Here is a 20,971-nt window from a genome sequence, read left to right as displayed (position 1 = left end):
AAAAGACAATCTATTATTGATATGTTATTAACAACCACATAGTTTGTTTACATCATTTGTAATTCATACAGACATAACAGTAAAATACATTATTAGTTATCCTTTTACTTTTTTCTACTATTTTACTCTGGGCCCCAAAGTTTGAAAGTTCGATCAAAGGAGCATGTGACTACCATGCTGCCCTGTGGTGAAATGTCTACCCCCATGACTTTTTGACCATGGCCTTCAAGTGATTTCATTGGCTGGAATGATCCATGATACCAAAGATGAACAGAATTATCATAAGATGAAGTAGCAATATAATTTCCACTTATTGGATCATAACGAGTTCCTGAGACTATGGAAGTATGGGCTGGTATTGTATATACACAACCTCGTGAGCGCACATCCCAGATTTTTACACTATTATCCTCACTACCAGTAGCAAGATGGTATCCATCAGGTGACCAGTCCACTGCAACAACTGGGTTTTGATGACCAGTAAGAAACATGATACAACGACCCATTCTCAAATCCCATAACCGCCCAAAAGCATCCATTCCACCTGTGACTGCAAGTGAACCATCATCTTGAAATGCTAAACAAAATACTGCTTTTGAATGACCTTCTTGGAAAAGTACTTCTTCTTGTATCTCTAAGTCCCATAATCTGAAGCTGTTGTCATGAACGCAGGCACCAAGAAATCTTCCAGAAGGGTGAAATCGAACCCGAGAGACACGAGCTTCCATATTAGGTAATTCTGCAATTGGTTCTTCATTCTCAAGGTTCCAAAGCTTCACTGTTCCATCTCGTCCAGAAGATACAAGATTCAATGATGAAGTCTCCATGTTGATTGTAGCACTGGGATGAAATTCTACACAATCTACATAATTACAATGCCCTCTCAGTGTTCTCACTTCAGTGCATTCTGGTACTTTCCATAACTTACAGAGACCACTCCATGAAGAAGTGGCAAGCATTTCTCCATCTGGACTAAACCTACAAAAAGATATTGGTCGAGCATCTGCATTCTGACTACCCAAAAGTCCAAAGGAACGAAGCCTATTTTGTGTTTCTTGTTTCTTTGCAGTTCGTGTTGCTTCTGGTACTGCCTTTTCTAGTCTCTCTCTCTTCAACCTTGCTTTAGCCCTTGGGATTGAGTAACCAACAAGATACATTCGAGCTTCTTTTAAACTAGGAGGGCCTTCATGGTACCAAGTTTCCTCAGGATGCTCTTTCTTTGGTGCTTCATCTTCTGTCTTACGTTTTACAGCATCTTCACCTAGACGGGCTAAAAGCTCTTTCAAACGGTTTCTTCTGTCTGCTGGTCCTTCACCAAATACACAAATTGGCTGCCCTAATTCTCGAAGATGCATCTTAACCTATAAGAAAATTATGATTAGTAAACATGGCTTATTCATCAATACAGGTGGCTATAAATCCAAAATATACAAGTAACCTAATTATTTATAGTGTAGCTATTCACCTTACCTCTGTGTCATCTGTGCTAACTTGAATCATACGAGCTCTTCGTTTTCTCTCAAATTCCTCAAGAAGAGCTTTCTTCTCATCAATTATTTCTGCCTGGTCTAAATCCATATATTCATTGCTTACATGGATATTAGCCTTTGGGCTACCTGGTGGAGATGGTTCATCTTCACCCCTTGCATGGCCTTCCACAGAGGCATACCACTGTTGCTCCCCTGTCACCCCACCCAGTGGAGAATCTTCACCATCTGACATTGTCAAGGTGTGTCTGAAAAATAAAAAATTATAATAATATTCCAATAGTATGAAAAAAGAAGATAAATGTGGGTAAAAGTAAGGTGATGAGATGTACAAGGGGTGAAAGTGGCAGCAGACTGGAAGTGAGCATTAAGGAAGAGCGACTGGAGGAAGTGGATAGTTTTAGATACTTGGGTGCAAATATGGAAGGAAAAGGTGGAGTGGAGGTGGAGGTAGAATGTAGATTGAGAGAAGCGAGTAAATGCCTTGGTGGATTAAAAAGTGTAATGGGGAATAGACATTTGGGAATGGATGCTAAGAGGAGACTGTATGAAGGAGTGATTGTGCCAACAGCACTGTATGGGGTAGAACATGGAACATAAGTTTGAATGTGTTTGAGATGAGGTGTCTGAGAAGTATGATGGGGGTTACTAGGCTAGATAGAGTGAGAAATGAGGAGGTGAGGAGGAGAACAGGGGTAGAAAGGGAGCTGGGAGATAGGATTGATGAAAGAGTATTAGGATGGTTTGGACACATGGAAATAATGAGTGAAGAAAGGCTAATAAAAGAGGTATGGAAGGCAGATGTGGAGAGAGTGAACATGAGGGGATGTCCTAGGATGAGGTGGATGGATGGGGTGAAGGGGGCTTTGGGGAAGAGGGGAATGTCTGTTGAGGAAGGACGGGAGAGGACAGAAGACAGGGGTGAATGGAGAATGGTTGTATATCGATGATGTTGTGATTGCATGAGGTGGAATGGGTGGGGGGATGGGGGGTGAGGTAGTATGTGTGAGGAAAATTTGATGCAGCCCGAGGGGATTTCTCCTTTTATGCATGGGGGGACGGAGAGGGGGGGTCGCCGATTTAATGAAGCGGCCTTGCTGTGGATGTGCTGTGTCTTGTGACACTGCTTCTGACCCAGGGCAGTGGACAAGGTGCAGGGATGACCCGTCATCCAGGAGGTGCTAAGATAAGAGGGAGGGTGGAGGGGAGTGGAGTGTATTCAGGGATGGAATGGGTGGGAATGATTTTATGCCTTTTTCTTTTTGGCTACCTCCCTTGTAAGGAGGAAAAAGCCTTGGTATATGTATGTACGTGTGTATGAAAAAAAATCCACCTTCTTTTACCTCATCAGGACTACGACTCACTGAAGTGCAGCCCCACTTAAATGTGTAAATAAAGCCCAGAGTCTACAGTTGTTGGCTATGGAAACAAATTACTTCATCCCTCTCCTGTGTGGTCAGAGGCTCAACCCTCTGGTTCAGTAGAGTTGATGTAGCTGCTCAAGTGGTGGGAGCAGCAGCTGGGTGACTCCATTCTTATAACATCCCAATTTTAATGGGAATAAGAGCAAGGGCTGTGACATGATAGTCTGACAGGTGTGTATAAGGCATGGTTAATCATTTCTGTCCTTGGAGTTACTAAATGATAAAAAAAAATAATCTGTTACCCCTGGTCTCTCTTGCAAATGACCCAAGGCCTCCAGGAAACTGGCAACAGCCTCCAGCTGGGACCATAAGTCACTTTGAGAAGAGATACTGTGCTGTCTGGAAATTGTTAGTGTGGGGCATAGTAATATGACATATTCTGTTTTCTGTGTGGTGGTTGCATCTGTGGCAGACTGAATCTAAGGCCAGGCCAATTAATCTTTGTTGGTATTGTCTTAATGATGGATGGTGTCCAGGGTGCAGTTGTGTTAGCATGATTCTTGTTTGGTGTGGGAGGGTTTTCTCTATGGAACTTATATCTGGGGGATGTTGGAGTATTGAGTTTGGTGGTCTTTCTTGTAGTGCTTGTTTAGTTATCCGAGTGTGAATATGGATGTTTCATGTGGTTTGGGTGGAAGGTTGTGGTAAGTGTTTGAGTAGTATGCTGGTGGTGTAATTTTATTGTTGTGTTCTGTTGGCAATTGCTTAGGGTTCTAATTTAGAATTGTGATCCTGTCATTCATTTTCATGTGATTCTACTGGGGAGATTTTGGTTTCTGTATGTTAGGAGTGGTTTTTGTGCATCTTATCATTACTCTCAGTACTCTATTCTGGTGTTTGTTCAATTTGCTGATAGTTGTGAACCATGCTATGAAGGTGTATTCTAGGGTAGTTCTTAGAACTGTTTATAGATGGCTATTAGTTTCTTTTTAAATCCAAAGTTAGTGCTAATGATGGTTTTCAATAACTTTGTTTTCTTGTTCATTTTTACTGTACTTATCTTCCCCTTACTGCATTCACTTCCGTTAACATTAGACCATCTGTACCTTTTACCTATTCCTCTACCTGACTTAACCCCCTCACTCCCATAAAGGGTAACCACTTTCCTCACTCCCATAAAGGGTAACCACTTTGTAAATAACGTGTCTAATTTTACTATAATTTGTCTTCAGTACTTCCCAAAGCCAATTAATAGCTGAATAAATTACACAAAAACTCTTTTGCTTTTCATTTATTGCAATCTGAAATCACTAAAACCTACCCATGGCACCATCTACTCCACAGTGACATCATGAATTATGTTCATTTGTCATACTTTGTCATTGTGTTTGGCTATTTAATGTCTAATTTAGGAATTATGAAAATTAAGAAAGAACTACTGAGGAAAATACATGATTGGGATGAAAATACAAGAAAAGATGCAGAGAATAATAATATAATAATAATATATAGAACTCACAGAGAATGGCAGAAGAAAGTTGGAGGAACTGGACTGAGTTCTTTATGTGGTTTAAGCAGAAGTGTTCAGAAGGAGCATGTATTTCTGGGCCACTTGTGATTGAAAAGGCCAAAGAAATGTATAACAAATTGAAGATATCTGAGCCATGCATATTCTCTTCTGGTTGGCTTCATAGATTTAATCTGAGGCATGGAATTCAAGCTGTAGTCAGAGGACAAGGTCAGGAAAATGATGAAGAGGTGAATGAGAAGGAAGAAGTTGATCCCCCAGTGTCATGGAATGAGGGTTTGGCAGCATTCATCACTGCAATCAAATTTATGGAATGCCAGAAGTATCTCGCAGTCCAGGATGTTATGTATCTTAACAGGCTCAATAATCAGATTATGGATGGCTGAAGAAAGTCACCAAAGCAGCCAGATATCCACATCATGTTCTCAAATACTGCAAAGAGGGCCTCTACCTCTAACCAGTCCAGGCCCTCTACCTCTGGAGAGCCCCAGCCCTCTACCTCTGATGTGGCAATGGTACTGGATGAGGATACTGATGACCCTCCAGTGCCACCAGTAAGCCCCTTGTAAGACCCCAGTGAAGTTAACTTAGTTTGTAAGCACATAAAACTAGAAAACAAGAAAAAATACAAAACAAAAAACAAAAAGAAAAAAGAAATGAATATTCAAGCCCTGATTTAATGATTAATATTTTACTGTACCATCATTACCTATACTGGATAATGTACCCAATACTGCCCATACTGTACCTGGATATAGATGTGGGCTATACTGTACAGTGTACAGTATAGGTGTACACTGCCACACCTACAACCCACTATACTGTACTTCACCTACAACTGTACTTTGTTAGTATTGTATTACTGAACAAATGGTCCAGTAATGCCTTCTAATGTTGTATATTCCATCATTTGTTACTTATTTTCTACATTATTTATCACGTATTTCATATTCAATGCTTGTAAATGTATGTAGCAAGAATTCTCAGACATCATTAAGAGTAAGGCTCACAATAATGTAATTTTGTCTTTCTCGGCACAGTCGCAGTCCCAAGCATGCCATTATAATGGGGTTCTACTGTACTGTGTTTTAGAATGTAGATTAGCAGACAACAAATATTTTTGTCAAAAAGTCCCTCACACAGTACTTTTGATATTTGTTCTCATGACAATAAATGCAAAGTTGTATCTGGGCTTGGTGGTTACCCTTTACCTTCCATTTTTTCTTTATAATTTTCTGTCATATTCATACCCCATTTGACATCTGTTCTCTTCTTTACCCCCATTATCTTACATCTTGCTTCTCCTCTCTTTTCCTTGTACTCCCCAATCCCTTCCCTGACCTTGCCACAAGCACAGCGTCATCTGCAAACAACAGCTGGCCCATCTCCCACCCCTCTCCACCTTCTCCAATCCCCAGCCCACTACCCCTGCATTCACTTCTCACACCACCCCATCCATGCATAAATTGAAAAGCCAGGTAGACATAACACATCCCTGATGAAGTCCCAACTCCGCCTCCACCTCAAACCACTCTCCCTCTCCACTACTCCTCTCATAAAAACTCCCGACAGCTCCTAAAAGCTTTCCTCCCATCCCATACATCTGTAACACCTCCCACAGTGGCCCCCTGTCCACCCTATCACAAGCCTTTTCAAAATCCATAAAAGCCTAAAATACATCCTTACCTTTTCCCACAGCTCTCTCACATATCTGTCTACCACAAAAAATCTACCCAAACCCACACTGCTCCTCACCAACTACTCCCCCCGTTCTTCTCCCAATCCTCTCGACAAAGACCCCCCAACCCCACTCAACAAGCTGATCCCTCAGAAACCACCACACTCACATCTGTCCCCCCCCTCCCTTGTAAAGGGGAACTACACAGTCACTCCTCCAGTCTCCCAGCACTCTACCCTCTCTCAAACAAACACCAAACAACCTCACCAGCCAGCCCACCACCACTGCACCTCCCCCCTTCAGACACCCTGCATGACATCCATCCAACCCAGGTGCCCCACCCACTCTCATCATCCCAACAACCACCCTCACTTCACCCCTCCATTTTCCTTACTCATCAGTCTTTTTCTTAGCACTTCCTACTGCAACTACCTTTCCCTCCCTATCCCCCTTCACACTTAGCAACTCCCTAAAACACTCCACCCATCTTCCTCTCACTGCCCTCTCTTCTATTATCAATTCTCCATCTGCACCTTCCACCTTTTCTTCTCCACCCAATTTCTCTCCAAAACATCCTTTTATTACTTTCAAAACCCTCTGTCACACTCTCACCCCACCTCACATTTGCTTTCCTCCCTGCCTCCCCCATCCCATGCTTCACCTCCCCTCCCCCCTCCCTGCACCTCTAATGTTTATACAAAATAAAATATTTCTGATTGTGTTACTTAGATTCTATCTTTACATCTTCCTAGATCATCACCATGTGAGCTTACTTTAGTGACAGATAATATAAAAAGAATAGGATTCCTGGGTAAAATTCCATGAATCATGCAAACACAAATATCCAACATAAAATTACATTATCCAATAGCTCCTATCTTAATATAACTTACCCTAACTTTTACATAGAAAATATAATTTGTTAAATGCAAAAAAGAAAAGTGAAAAATATGTTTGTGTGACACTGGAATAGAACCAATTCCTGAATGGGCACTTGTTAATCTGACCCCTCCCCCTATCCACCAGGAATGCCATTGGGTTGTGAGATAGATTTGTGCAAGATGAAGGAGGTTGCATTTTTCCTAAAGCTGATGGCTAGATAAAGGAACATTAAGTCTAAGTTGGATCACTAATCGATTAGGGTACTTATAAAAGTTTTTTGCCAGTCTCAGATGCAATTTTTATCTATATCATCACATAGTTAGTTCTACCATTGCAAGTATTTTGAACCCCATGAATAAGTATCGCAAAATAATAGTAATGTTGGTAGTGATTTTTTAAAATCACCTACATGTCAAAGAGATGTTAAGGAGTGGGTGAAGCAGCCAGTGATGCAAAGCAAATTCCCCTTTCAGAATTTGGCCAGATATTTATTCATCAATGCCCACAAAGAGGGAACACTCATCAACACTTTCTTTACCTAGGCAGCATGGCTCTATCCCTCACTGGGTGACCAACGTTGTCAACCACATGCAGTACTTTCACTCAACATTTCAATCACTGAGGATGCTGGTGATGTATAGAAAGCAATGAGATGGGTAATTTTTTTTTTCTCTCCAGGAAACAGCTTTACAATTACGAGGTTAGGTTTGGTTTTGTGCAGTTGTGCTATTCTCCACTGCAGCCTCCACAAAAAATAAATAATTAAATAATAATAAAATAAAAATTACTACTGATGTTACTATTAATTTGCAGTACACCCACTCCTCGTTTAACGACCTACTCGGTTAACGACAACTCGGAGTAACGACGGGCTTTATGACAGACCAATATTCGTTTAACGTAAATCTCCCAAAGTTACGACGTCGTGTACGATAATTAAGTTGGCTGAGGCAAATTTGTATTATGTTATAAATGAACTTGTACGGTGGATATTAGCTGTGAGGTAAAGTGTTCTGAAGCTTAGGTCTACATTACCATCCTGCAAGCTGGAAAAACTACCTGGGGTACAATATATTCCGGTAGTGGTAAATTTTTAGTTTCGACTAAGGGCGCAATATAGCAATAGAAAATTAATTATTAGTTTTGTAAATTATAATGTATCAACGTAATATGGAATTTTGTGAGCGGAAATAAAAAAAAAGGTGCTAAAACAAATTTCGTAAGTAACGAAGTCATGTCGGACGAATGGTACACCATGTTTGTTATGATAGATGCCGATGTCAAGGAAATGAAAGGATGATAAATTCGCCTAACCTAAACTAAACTAACCTAACCTGTGTTTGATAAATCATTACCTGCAAATTAAATGTCATCCGGCTCGTCCTCGTTGTCGTCGTCGTGAGAGACGTTGGCAGACGACAAGATGGGGTCCCGATCCTATGCTACCGACTTCGTTCATTAGCATATTTTCTTGTAGCATGGTATTTTTTACTTTCATTTCCGCCCACAAAATTCCATATTACGTTGATACATTTTAATTTACAAAATTAATAATTAATTTTCTATTGCTATATTGCGCCCATGGTCGAAACTAAAAAAAATACCCCGGTATTCAATATGGAATGTCAGCATTCACAGATTTGGTCATATACAATAATTTCGGGAACATAACCACCGTAAATAAACAGTAAATAAAGCTTTAATGTACTGTATAAAAGAGGGAAATACACGAAAATAAAGATACATGTATTGCTGGACATTGTACATACAGTACATGTACGTATATGTATACACTTTCGCTTAACGACCAATTCGGTTAATGACGGCGCGCTGGTCCCAATTGTCGTCATTAAACGAGGAGTGGTTGTACTTATTTGTGGATGCAGATATCAAAATACATGATTTCACCACATTCAGAACTGATAAAGTGGACAGAAGCTATGGAGGCTTATCCTTAACCCCTTCCATATGGTGCCGCACACGTAGGCGTCATGGACTTAGATCTCGGTGGCAGCAGCCAATGCCAGCCGTACGACGTGTCGTAATAATACTCGCATCATAAAATATAGTCACCGCTTATATCGATCGTTCTCTCTTTCACCCGCGAATTTTGAAAACCACAGAGAATGGGATTCAGGGCACATTTGAGAGAATGTAAAAACACAGGGGCGACTACAATAAATATAATCAAGACGCCGATATGGCAGCCTCGCGAATACACTCGCTCCCCATGACGCCTACGTGTGCGGCACCGTATGGAAGGGGTTAACTCCTTCACTCCGGGCCAAAATCTCGCGGGCAGCATTAGCTGCCAGACATGCGATGTTGCGTCATAATACTCGCATTATAAAAAATAAAGTAGCCCCTGTATTGCTCATTCTCTTTCACCCGTGAATTTTGATAACCATAGAAAATATGATGAAGCCAGTTTACAGAGTATGGGGGTCACGCAGGTACAACTACAATAAATATAATCAAGACGCCGATATGGCAGCCTCACGTACCCACTTGCTCCTCATGATGCCTATGTAGGCTTCATCGTATGGAAGGGGTTAAGGGAAGATAAGGCAGCAGAAATGAATTACTAGCAGTACATGTAAGGGAAATAGACAACCTCATAGTGACCATTTACAGGCTTCCAAATACTACTAAAGAAAAATTCAGGGAAGTAATAACAAAGATATGGGCACTCGTGGAAAACTTGCCAACCTCATCCACATAGGTCATCACCACAGGGGATTCCAATTTACAATGCATATATCAATGCCATCGATGAAAATTGATGGAGGATCCATGGATGAAAAACATCAAGCAGATGAACTCAAGTCCATTACTGAAAACTGCTAACACCATGTGAGGACAGAGCCTTTATTTGTACGACATTTTGCTTATTACAGCTTTTTCAAGTACATAGTTCTGATATACATGCTTGAGATTAAATAAGAGGAATGGAGGGTACAGGGAAAGAAAGAAGTAGGGGGAGGGGAAGGAAGAGGAAGAGGAGGAGGAGGAGGAAGAGGAGGAGGATTGAATATTGGGAGAGGTTGAGAAGGCTGGCCCAAATGTCTGCGGGCAAATTGCTCACAAAGGATGGTTTAAAATTTTGTTGGCCATGGGCTTTAAAGGAATTATGTGGGATGAGATGATGAACATGCCCCTATTTTGTTCAATAGTGTTGGTTCCTTGTATGACCGCTGCTTCCAAACACTTCCTGTGGATCTTGTCGGGCTCTCGTATCAGCAGCTTTGCATTCTTCCAGTCTATCAGGTGGTTTTCCCTGTTCCTATGTGTCACACATGCATTGGTGGTGACATCATTCCTGACATTGTAACGGTGTTCACGTATCCGTGTATTCAGGTTCTGTGACGTTTCTCTGATGTAAGCTTTATCACATCCCGAGCATGGAATACGATAAACACCGGCTTTGGTGCCTGGTGTTTGGTTGTTGTTTGTTCTGGTCCTCATGATGTCTTTGATCGTCCTGCTGGTCTGGCACACTACTTCCAAATTGGTGGTTCTTAAAATATGATTCAGGTTGGTGGCAACGTCGCTGGTTGGCAACATGAGACGTTTTGCTGTGCTGCCCTGCTGCCTATGGCCTTCCCAAATCTTAGCGGCCTGTTTTCTACATTTATCCACAAGAAATTCTGGAAATTTTAGTTGTAAAAAATTCTCTTTAATAAACCTGCACCCTTCTTCTAAGTATTCTGCACTGCATATTCCGAGTGCCCTAAGGAAGAACCCTATTACTACTCCTTTCTTGGTCCTGATGTCATGGTGGGAGTAGAAATGAATTAAATAATTTTTGTTTGTGGGCTTTCTATATACTTTAAATTCCAGCTGGTTACCATGTTTGAAGATGTGTGTGTCCAAGAAAGGAAAAGAATGTGGATTTCTTCCTCTAGGGAAAACTGAATGGTGGGCTCTTCTTCATTTAATGCAATCTGCAGGAGACGAAGATTGAATCGCCTGGGTGTGATGAGTAAGATGTCGTCCATATATCGCAGCCAGGTCACATGCTCGGGAACGATGTTAGCAAAAGGTCCTGTTTCTAGAAATTCCATAAACAAATTGGCCAGGACTGCACTCAATGGAGGACCCATGGCCACGCCAAATTTCTGGTGGAAATAGCGGTCCTGAAACTTGAAATAATTAAATTCAACATAAAGTTTGATCAAATCAACAAAGTTGTTGGGGGGCTGGGGGAAGTCAATTTTCTCCTTCTTGATTCTATCTCTAAGGAACTGTATTACCTTATCTAAAGGAATACATGTGAAGAGAATTTTAAATCCAGGCTGGCCAACTTCTTGTTTCTGGCAGAGATATCTTGGATTCTGTCTAGTAGGTCTCCTGAGTGTCTGAGATTTGGAAGTAGTGTGCCAGACCAGCAGGACAATCAAAGACATCACGAGGACGAGAACAAACAACAACCAAACACCAGGCACCAAAGCCGGTTTTTATCATATTCCGTGCTCCGGATGTGATAAAGTTATCAGAGAAATGTCACGTGACCTGAATACACAGATACGTGAACACCATTACGATGTCAGGAATGATGTCACCTCCAATAAATGTGTGACAAATAGGAACAGGGAAAGCCACCTGATGGACTGGAAGAATGCAGAGCTGCTGATACGAGAGCCTGACAAGATCCGCAGGAACATAAGAACATAAGAATAAAGGAGACTGCAAAAGACCATAAGGCCTACACTAGGCAGCTCTGTATCCATCACCACCTGTCATCCCCATCCATAAAGTTGTCTACTCGTTTTTTAAAACAACTGATAGTTTCAGCGCTTACTACATGGTTACTAAGTTTATTCCATTCATCGACCACCCTATTAGTAAACCAATTCTTGCCTATTTCCTTCTTAAATCTAAATTTGTCCAGTTTATACCCATTACTGTGAGTCCTGCCCTGTTGTTTTATTATGATGACCTTGTTTGCATCACCCTTGTTATAGCCTTTGATCCACTTGAACATTTCAATTAGATCACCCCGCACTCTGTGTCTTTCCAGAGAGTGTAAGTTTAGGTGCCTAAGCCTCTCTTCGTAAGGCAAATTTCCGAGTCCTTGTATCATTTTGGTCATTCTTCTCTGTACTGATTCTAGTGAATTTATGTCCATTCTGTAGGACGGAGACCAAAACTGTACCGCATAGTCAAGGATGGGTCTAACTATCGCTAGATAGAGTTTAATAATTACCTCTGCACTTTATTTGTTACCGTCCTAGCAATGAAGCCCAATGCTCTGTTAGCTTTATTTCTGGTGCTAATGCACTGCTTCCTGGTTTTAAGGTCCGGACTCACCAGAACTCCCAAGTCCCTCTCGCACTCAGATTTTTCTAAAAACGTGTTATCTAAGTTGTATCTATTTTCGGGGTTGTGTAGCCCTACGTTTAACACGCTACACTTAGAGATATTGAAGTTCATTTGCCATTTCACCAACCATGTTAACAGTTTATTAACCTCTTCAGTACGGGCCTTAAATCTCATGGGCAGCAGCCGCTGCCAGCCGTACGTGTCGTAATAATACTCGCATCATAAAATATAGTCACCACTTATATCGATCGTTCTCTCTTTCACCCGTGAATTTTGATAACCATAGAAAATGTGATTAAAGACAGTTTAGAGAGTATATAAAAATGCAGGGGCAACTACAATAAATATAATCAAGATGCCGATATGGCAGTATCGTGTATCCACTTGCTCCTCATGCCGCCTACGTATGCGGCACCGTATGGAAAGGGTTAAGATCATCCTGCAGAATCTGGGCGTCGTCTCCTGACCTAATTAGGCATCCTATTTTAGTGTTGTCTGCAAACTTACTAACATCACTATTTAATCCATCATCTAAGTCGTTTATATACATAATGAACAACATGGGACCCAAAACCGAGCCCTGGGGGACCCTGCTAGTAACATTGCCCCACCTAGATTTTATTCCATTTATGGTGACCCAGTTTTCTGTTACTAATCCAAGCTCTAAACCATTCTAACACTTTTCCTCCTATGCCATGGGCTTTGATTTTATTTAGTCTCTGGTGTGGCACTTTGTCGAATGCTTTGCTAAAGTCAAGGTAAATAACATCGTAATTTTCATTGTTGTCTGACGCCTTATATACTTTAGTGTAAAAGGATAGAAGATTAGTCACACATGACTTACCCTTGGAGAAACCATGCTATGAATCACGAATTAAATTATGCCCTTCAATGTGTTCTCTGAGTCTATTTACTATTATTGATTCAAGCATTTTTCCTATAACTGATGTCAAACTGATTGGCCTGTAGTTGCATATACGATCTATCTCCCTTCTTAAAAACAGGAACAATGTTTGCCTGCCTCCAAGCAGTTGGAACAGAACCAGTGTCTACCGATTTATTGAATATTTCAGTTAACTGGTCGCAGATTTCAAATTTACATTCTTAAACATTCTTGGAAAAATTTCGTCTGGACCCGGAGATTTTGTAGCTTTAAGTCTGTCAATCTGCTTGACTACTTCTTCTTTACTAATGCTGATATTAGTTAGACTACTTTCTTCATCCCCTCTGAAAATCGGATCGCAGTCCGGTGCTTTATCTAACCTCTCATTAGTAAACACCGATAGAAAATAATTGTTAAACTCCTCACTCATTTTTTCTTCCGATTCTATCATGACATTTTCATCGTTTTTAATTGGTCCTATTCTTTCTCTATTTTTTGTTCTATAGAGGTGAAAGAAACCCTTTGGGTTGGATTTTGCTTGACTGGCAACCTTGATTTCATAATTACGTTTCGCTGAACGTGTATTCCTTTTAACCATCTTTGCCACTTCGTTATATCTTGATCTAAGGTGTGATTCCCCGTTTTTTATTTTTACGTAAAGTCCTCTTTTCATTCCGATCTCATGTTTCAATCTGTCCGTCATCCATTTGGGAGTATTAGTATTTTTCCGTATTGACTTTAGGGGGATAAATGTGTTTTGTGCATTAATAATTAGATCAGTTAGATTGTTATACATTTCTTCTAAATTGCTGACCTGACTGTTGGGCCCTCGCCCCCAAATGACCTGACCTAAGGTATGCATATTACCCTCCGTGACCCAGACCTGACTACCAGCCCCGCAACGAGAATGTCTGAAACGTCCACCTGGCTTTTCGTATTCAATTTCAAATAGGTTTTTATATTGTCAAAGTTTGCTTTCCTGAAGTCTGGTACTTGAACGTTATTCATACTTTTTAATTTTTCCCAAATAACATTAAATCTTAAAGTGTTTGGAAGCAGCGGTCATACAAGTGTTTGGAAGCAGCAATCATACAAGGAACCAACACTATGGAACAAAATAGGGGCATGTTCAACATCTCATCCCACATAATTCCTTTAATACCCATGGCCAACAAAATTTCAAACCATCCTTTGTGAGCAATTTGCCCACGGACGTTTGGGCCAGCCTTCTCAACCTCTCCCAATATTTAATCACCCTTCTCCTCTTCCTTCCCCTCCCCCTACCTCTTTCTTTCCCTGTTCCCTCCATTCCTCTTATTTAATCTCAAGCATGTGTATCACAACTATGTACTTGAAAAAGCTGTAATAAGCAAAATGTCGTACAAATAAAGGCTCCGTCCTCACATGGTGTTTAACTCATCAGTCTTGTCGGCAATTGCTACTTTCATGAAAACTGCTACCTAGCCCAGTTCCTTGAAGAGCCCACCAGAGGCAACAACACATTGGACTTGGTACTAAGCAACAATTTTGAGCTAGTCCACCCCTATGACTTAATCAAAAGAACACTGTCTGACCACAACTTCATCAAAATCCACATCAACCACCTCCCCACACCCCAAGGCATTGCATAACCACAAACCAGCATACAAGCTCAGTGACCAACTTCTATGGTGAAGAAAATAACTGGGACAAACTAAGAAAAGAACTTGAAACTGACTGGACGACCCCTTTCATAGATAAAAACACAGAGAAGGGGCATTCTCTGTTAAATCAACCAAATTTTTTTTTTTTAAATTAACACCCTCATCTCTCAAATTTTGATGAAATATGGTTCTACAGGAAATCATAGGCCCTGAATCCATTTCTGAAATTTTTAGATCAATCAGACAAACAGTTCAAAAGATATGACCTCAGAAGAATTGAGGTCGCGTGTGAGGTCATATGTTTTCAGTGACCCATAACTTGGTTAATAATGATCAGAATTGCATATATGTATATATATTTAGAATTGGAAAAAGCCAAGAAATTCAAATATACAGGTTTTAAAACTCTAGGTTAAAAAATAAAAAAGTTATACAAAAAAAAAAATATTTGAGGTCACAATTTGATCTCCGGGGTATCAAATGAGAATTTTTTTAGATATAAAAAAAAAATTAAGGCAAAGGCATTAGCTATTAGAATCAGCAAAAAAAAGTTTGTGTTTGTAAGTATTTTTCATGAAACTAACCTATAAGTGAACACCATATTCCTAAGTCTGGTGACAATTCTACCTATTTTTCCACACTTAAGGTCATATTTTGACATATAGATTTTTTCTACAGATATAAAAGCAAAGACAGGGTTCTTAGCAATGAGAAACAATCATAAAACAACAGCACTGTATGGGGCAGAAACATGGAACATAAGAGAAGAAGAGAGAAGGAGTTTGAATGTGTTTGAGATGAGGTGTCTGAGAAGTATGATGGGGGTTACTAGGCTAGATAGAGTGAGAAATGAGGAGGTGAGGAGAAGAATGGGGGTGGAAAGGGAGTTGGGAGATAGGGTTGATGAAAGAGTATTAGGATGGTTTGGACACATGGAAAGAATGAGTGAAGAAAGACTAGTAAAAGAGGTATGGAAGGCAGATGTGGAGGGAGTGAACATGAGGGGACGTCCTAGGATGAGGTGGATGGATGGGGTGAAGGGGGCTTTGGGGAAGAGGGGAATGTCTGTTGAGGAAGGACGGGAGAGGACAGAAGACAGGTGTGAATGGAGAATGGTTGTATATGGCTGATGTGATGCATGAGGTGGAATGGGCGGTGAGGTAGTATGTGTGAGCAAAATTTGATGCAGCCCGAAGGGATTTCTCCCCGTCTTCTCCTTTTATGCTTGGGGGGGACGGAGAGGGGGGGGGTCGCCGATTTAATGAAGCGGCCTTGCTGTGTCTTGCGACACTGCTTCTGACCCAGGGCAGTGGACAAGGTGCAGGGATGACCCGTCATCCAGGAGGTGCTAAGATAAGAGGGAGGGTGCAGGGGTGTGGAGTGTATTCAGGGATGGAATGGGTGGGAATGATTTTATGCCTTTTCCTTTTTGGCTACCTCCCTTGTAAAGAGGAAAAAGCCTTGGTATATGTATGTATGTTGGTAAGCTATGAGAAACAATTAACAGTGTTGCTAAACAGCCTGTTAAAACAAGTTGCTACTTGTCTAATTTTAGCATCCTTGTCCACAGGTTAGTACAGTTGCAGCCATATAACTGGGTGGTTGGTGGGTATGGTGCTCTGATCCTTCGTGACTCAAGGCTCAAAACATCAAGTGTACATGGCTATATTTTCTAAAAAAAATATTATGTCATCTAATTGATTTTCCTGTATTCATATCTTTACAGATTATATCACAATGGTTCGACATTTGAAATATTGCCAGGATCCAATTAAAAAACACAAAAAACGCATAACAATCAATCTTAGAAAAGTGACAGATAAACTTGTTGAAAAATGTGATGGTAGACTGAAAAAAGACTCATTGTTGTGTGTGAACTGTTGGAAAATTATAATGAAAAACCCCACTGTACTTAGTACCACTGAAAACAAGTCTGATCAAGATTCAAGTGAACCATGTGCTATTGACAGTGATTTGAGTAACATGCCTCCAATTAAAGATGTGAAAAGTGACAGTGATTGCTTCATAGCAGAAAATCCTTCAACCTCAGTTCTTGCACCCCTGAACAAGGAAGAACTGATGGTGTATCCCATCTTTTTTTATGGAAGTGGCAGTTGCCGACAAGACTGACGAGTTAAACACCATATGAAGAAGGAGCCTTTATTTGCACGACGTTTCGCTTATTACAGCTTTTTCAAGTACAAGTTGAGATACATATGCTTGAGATTAAATAAGGGGAAAGGAGGGAACGGGGAGAGAAAAGAAGAAGGGGGGGGAAGGAAGAGGAGGAGGAGGAGAGGTGGAAAAGGGGGGGGGAAGGAAGAGGAGGAGGAGTAGGAGGAGAGGAGGCGGAGAAGGTGGGGGGATTGAACACTGGGAAAGGTTGAGAATGCTGGCCCAAATGTCCGTGGGTGAAATGTTCACAAAGGGTGGTTTAAATATTTAAAATTTTGCTGGCCATGGGTATTAGGGGAATTATGTGGGGCGAGATGTTAAACAAGCCCCTGTTTTGTTCAATAGTGTTCGTTCCCTGAATGATCGCTGCTTCTAAACACTTCCTGCGGATTTTGTCTGGTTCTCGTATCAGTAGCTCTGAATTCTTCCAGTCCATAAGATGGTTTTCCTTGTTTCTATGTGTCACACATGCATTGGTGGTGACATCATGCCTGACATCATAACGGTGTTCACGTATTCATGTATTCAGGTCGCGTGACGTTTGTCCAATGTAAACTTTATCACATCCTGAACACGGAATACGATAAACACCGGCTTTAGTGCCCGGTGTTTGGTTGTTGTGTATTTTCGTCTTCATGATGTCTTTTATTGTCCTGCTTGTCTGGCACACTACTTCCATTTTGTAAATTATAATACATCAATGTGATATATGTTATTCTTAGCATAAAATAATAGAAAAGGTTGCTAAAAGCTATAAACAAAGAAATGTAGCCACTTCGGTTGCTTGAGACACCATCTTTGTTTTGGCAGAGGCAGAGGTTGAAGAAATAAAAGTATGATAAATTCATCTATTATATACTAACCTGCATTTAATAATGCAATACCTGTAATTCTAGAGATCATTAGGGTTGTTGTCATCTGCGACCTCTATACCTTTCAAAACAAAGATGGCATCCACAGGAGTCGAAGCAACTTTATTTGTTTCTGTATAGGTTTTAGCAACATTTTCTGATATTGATATCTGGGTATTATTTTAGAAGTGCACACTGACACAATATAGCAATAAAAAGTTAAATAATAATTTTGTAAATTATAATGCACCAGTAATAAAAATAGTTGCCAAAAGCTATAAACAAACAAATGAAGTTGCATAGACTCCTTGAGATATCATCTTTGTTTTGATAAATTTGGAGGTCGGAGATGACGATGATGGCCTGATGACCTTTAGAATTACAGGTACTGCATTGCTAAATGCTGGTGAGGTTAGGTAGGCAGGTTTGGTTAGGTTACGTAGGTTAGGGTTTGAATATACAAATTTAGCATAGTTTCATTTCATTGACCTCTACCTCTATCAAAACAAACATGGCATCTGAAGTAGTCAAATCAGCAACAGTTGTTAATAGCTTTTAGCAATAGTTTCTATTGATTTCCAAGAATAATGTATATAATGATATATTATAATTTACAAAATTATTATTCAATTTTCAATTACTATATCGCATAGGTGTGAATTTCTAAAAAATTACCAATTTCTGACAAGAAAATTATCTATTACACTGATTATAGTCTACAAAATTAATATTTAATTTTCTAATGCTATACCACATAGGTGTGCATTTCTAAAAAAAAATACCCAGGAAAGACCCACCCAAGAAGAGGAAGGCTGTATTGTATCAAAAACCCCAAAACATTAAAAAAAAAAACTAGGGTATTATTTTAATTGTGCACACCTACGTGATATAGCATTAGAAAACTAAATATTAATATTGTAAATAATAATATATGAAAGTAACATGCGATTTTCTTGGCAGATATACCAAAAAACCTTGCTACAAGCAAATCTACTAATGAACAACACCGCTAGGATATAGTTGAGACGCTATGTTGTCATCTGTCCAGTCCAGTCACTGTCAATTAGACGATGGCTTTCACATTGTAGACCGGATGTTCTCCAACTCTAGGTGACGTTAATAAACACTGTTACAATGACAATGGGGTTTCCTTGGACTTTTTGAGAGAACTCAGGGTTCTGCTGTCATCTGTTAATTGCCTGAAGTACAATAATAATCAGGGCATCAGCATCCATGACAATGACAACGACCAGGATGATCTTTAGAATTTCAAGTACTGAATTACTAAATATAGGTTTGGTTGGGTCTCACTAAACGCCGACCAAAGTCGACCAACGCCGACCAAAACCACACTGATGGTTTTTTATCAAATGCATAATTTATATATAAAAAATAGCATATGGTTGCATTATTTGACCTATTTTCTTTAAAATGTGTGATTTCCATGTAAAATCATCAAAGAGAAGTTACGTTTTTATCCTCTGCAAAATTACCAACCGGCAACCAACACCGACGAAACCCAAACAATGACGGCTTTTGCTCAAATGACAAAAACGTATTCTCTTTGATGGTTTTACATGGAAGTCGCACATTTCAAAGAAAATAGGTCAAATAATGCAACCATATACTATTTTTTATATATAAATTATGCATTTGGGCAAAAACCGTCATTGTGTGGTTTTGGTCGGCTTTGGTCGACATTGGTAATTTTGCAGAGGATAAAAACGTAACTTCTCTGGTGATTTTACATGGAAATCACACATTTTAAAGAGAATAGGTCAAATAATGCAACCATATGCTAATTTTTATTAAAAATTATATATTTGAGCAAAAGCTATTGTTTGGGTTTGGTCGGCGTTGGTTGCCGGTTGGTAATTTTGCAGAGGATAAAAACGTAACTTCTCTTTGATCATTTTACATGGAAATCACACATTTTAAAGAAAATAGGTCAAATAATGCAACCATATGCTATTTTAAATATATAAATTATGCATTTGAGCAAAACCCGTCATTGTGTGGTTTTGGTCAGCTAAGATCGACTTTGGTCGGCGCTTAGTGAGACCGGGTTTGGTTACATAGGTTAGTTTGGTAGGTTAGGTTAGAATAGACAAATTTCTCATCCTTTCACTTCTTCAACCTCAGCATCTATCAAAAACTTGGGAGTATGATGTATCATTCAACCACCATAACCTCATTCGTTGATCTGTTTTAGCAATGTTTTTGTTATTGATTTCTGCCAAAACTCTCATATTGATGTATTATAATTTACAAAATAATTAATTTTACATTACTATATCACATAGGTGTGCAGTTCTAAAATTTTAACAAAATTAGGTCCTTGACACACCACAGTTTCACCTGTAAGGGAACACAACTTCAATTGCATCTTGGCAAAACCCAGGAACCTGAGTGGTGCATCACCTGAGACCTTTAAACACGACCTGAATGGGCATGGCATGGTTGGCCAAGATTCCAGACCAACCACCCATACCAGGATACCCAAGCTCCTACTCCAACAGCCTTTTACACTGGATCATGACGGGAAGAGAGCTGGATGGCCTCAATGGAGGTCCGTCTCAGCTGCGTCAATAACTGACGAAATGAACTTCAAGCCGGTATTCATGGTTGATGGTATGTGATTGTGAGACTCAAACTGTCAAACAACTTTATATTTACCTCGATTAGCTACTATCATGGCATCAATACTTTCACTAACTATTCAGAATAATAGAATTGGCTCTAGGGGAACAGACTTGCCCTACTGATTATAATAATAATTATAATATAAATTTATTAAATATAATATTTCTCAAATCACCTGCGGTCTTCTTTACGAATTTTCTAGTCGATATAGTTCCAACTAACTAGTTCTTATTTATTAGAACCAGTAGAATTTTTTGTTGATATTGTTATTGCTCCTTCTTGTGCTGGAGGGTTAAGTGGATATAATTCCAACTATCTGTATGGTCGCTTTTACTCTCTCGCTTCTGGGATGTTTAATTGAATGTAAACAAACGTTGATCTGTCTGGTTGGAAATAAAAAGAAATCGCTAGGTTATAACTACTTTTATCCTTAGATAACAATATAGATAACTTTACCATAGCTAGAATCAAAATAGAAATTAAATACAGAAATTTTGTGTAGGAATACTGTGTAA

The 20,971-nt window shown here is 39.8% G+C and overlaps 2 protein-coding genes across 3 annotated transcripts in view; one reads left to right on the top strand and one right to left on the bottom strand.

Moving 5' to 3' along the window:
* Window positions 1-11: 11 nt before the first annotated feature.
* On the bottom strand, window positions 12-20,827 carry LOC143033427 (U4/U6 small nuclear ribonucleoprotein Prp4-like). Of its 2 annotated transcripts, XM_076198853.1 has the most exons (3): window positions 20,632-20,827; window positions 1,471-1,735; window positions 12-1,361 (listed from the first exon to the last, which is right to left on the bottom strand). In XM_076198853.1, exons 2-3 carry the CDS (start codon window positions 1,720-1,722, stop codon window positions 123-125), a joined length of 1,491 nt encoding a protein of 496 aa, XP_076054968.1. In that variant the 5' UTR covers window positions 1,723-1,735; window positions 20,632-20,827; the 3' UTR covers window positions 12-122. The 2 variants fall into 2 exon arrangements, with proteins under 2 accessions (XP_076054968.1, XP_076054969.1); XM_076198854.1 differs by lacking the exon at window positions 20,632-20,827 and having other exon boundaries at window positions 1,466-1,600.
* Window positions 20,255-20,971, top strand: part of l(2)k09848 (WD repeat domain 74 lethal (2) k09848) — a 90,075-nt gene continuing 89,358 nt past the window's right edge. Inside the window, exon 1 of the mRNA XM_076198857.1 lies at window positions 20,255-20,444. Within this exon, the coding sequence (XP_076054972.1) occupies window positions 20,270-20,444 (175 nt within the window). The 5' untranslated portion in view covers window positions 20,255-20,269. The remainder of the gene's footprint in view (window positions 20,445-20,971) is intronic.

This window comes from Oratosquilla oratoria, chromosome 15 (genome assembly GCF_046742065.1).
Source record: "Oratosquilla oratoria isolate Oo_2021 chromosome 15, ASM4674206v1, whole genome shotgun sequence".
Classification (NCBI taxonomy): Eukaryota; Metazoa; Arthropoda; class Malacostraca; order Stomatopoda; family Squillidae; genus Oratosquilla; species Oratosquilla oratoria.
Note: the sequence above shows the minus strand (reverse complement) of the source record. Positions and strands in the feature narration are given on the sequence as shown.

Coding starts and splice junctions, on each gene's coding strand:
- LOC143033427 (XM_076198853.1), bottom strand. CDS start 1,722: ATGTCAGATGGTGAAGATTCTCCACTGGGTGGGGTGACAGGGGAGCAA. Junction 1,362..1,470: donor TTAGCACAGATGACACAGAG/GTAAGGTGAATA, acceptor ATTTTCTTATAG/GTTAAGATGCATCTTCGAGA.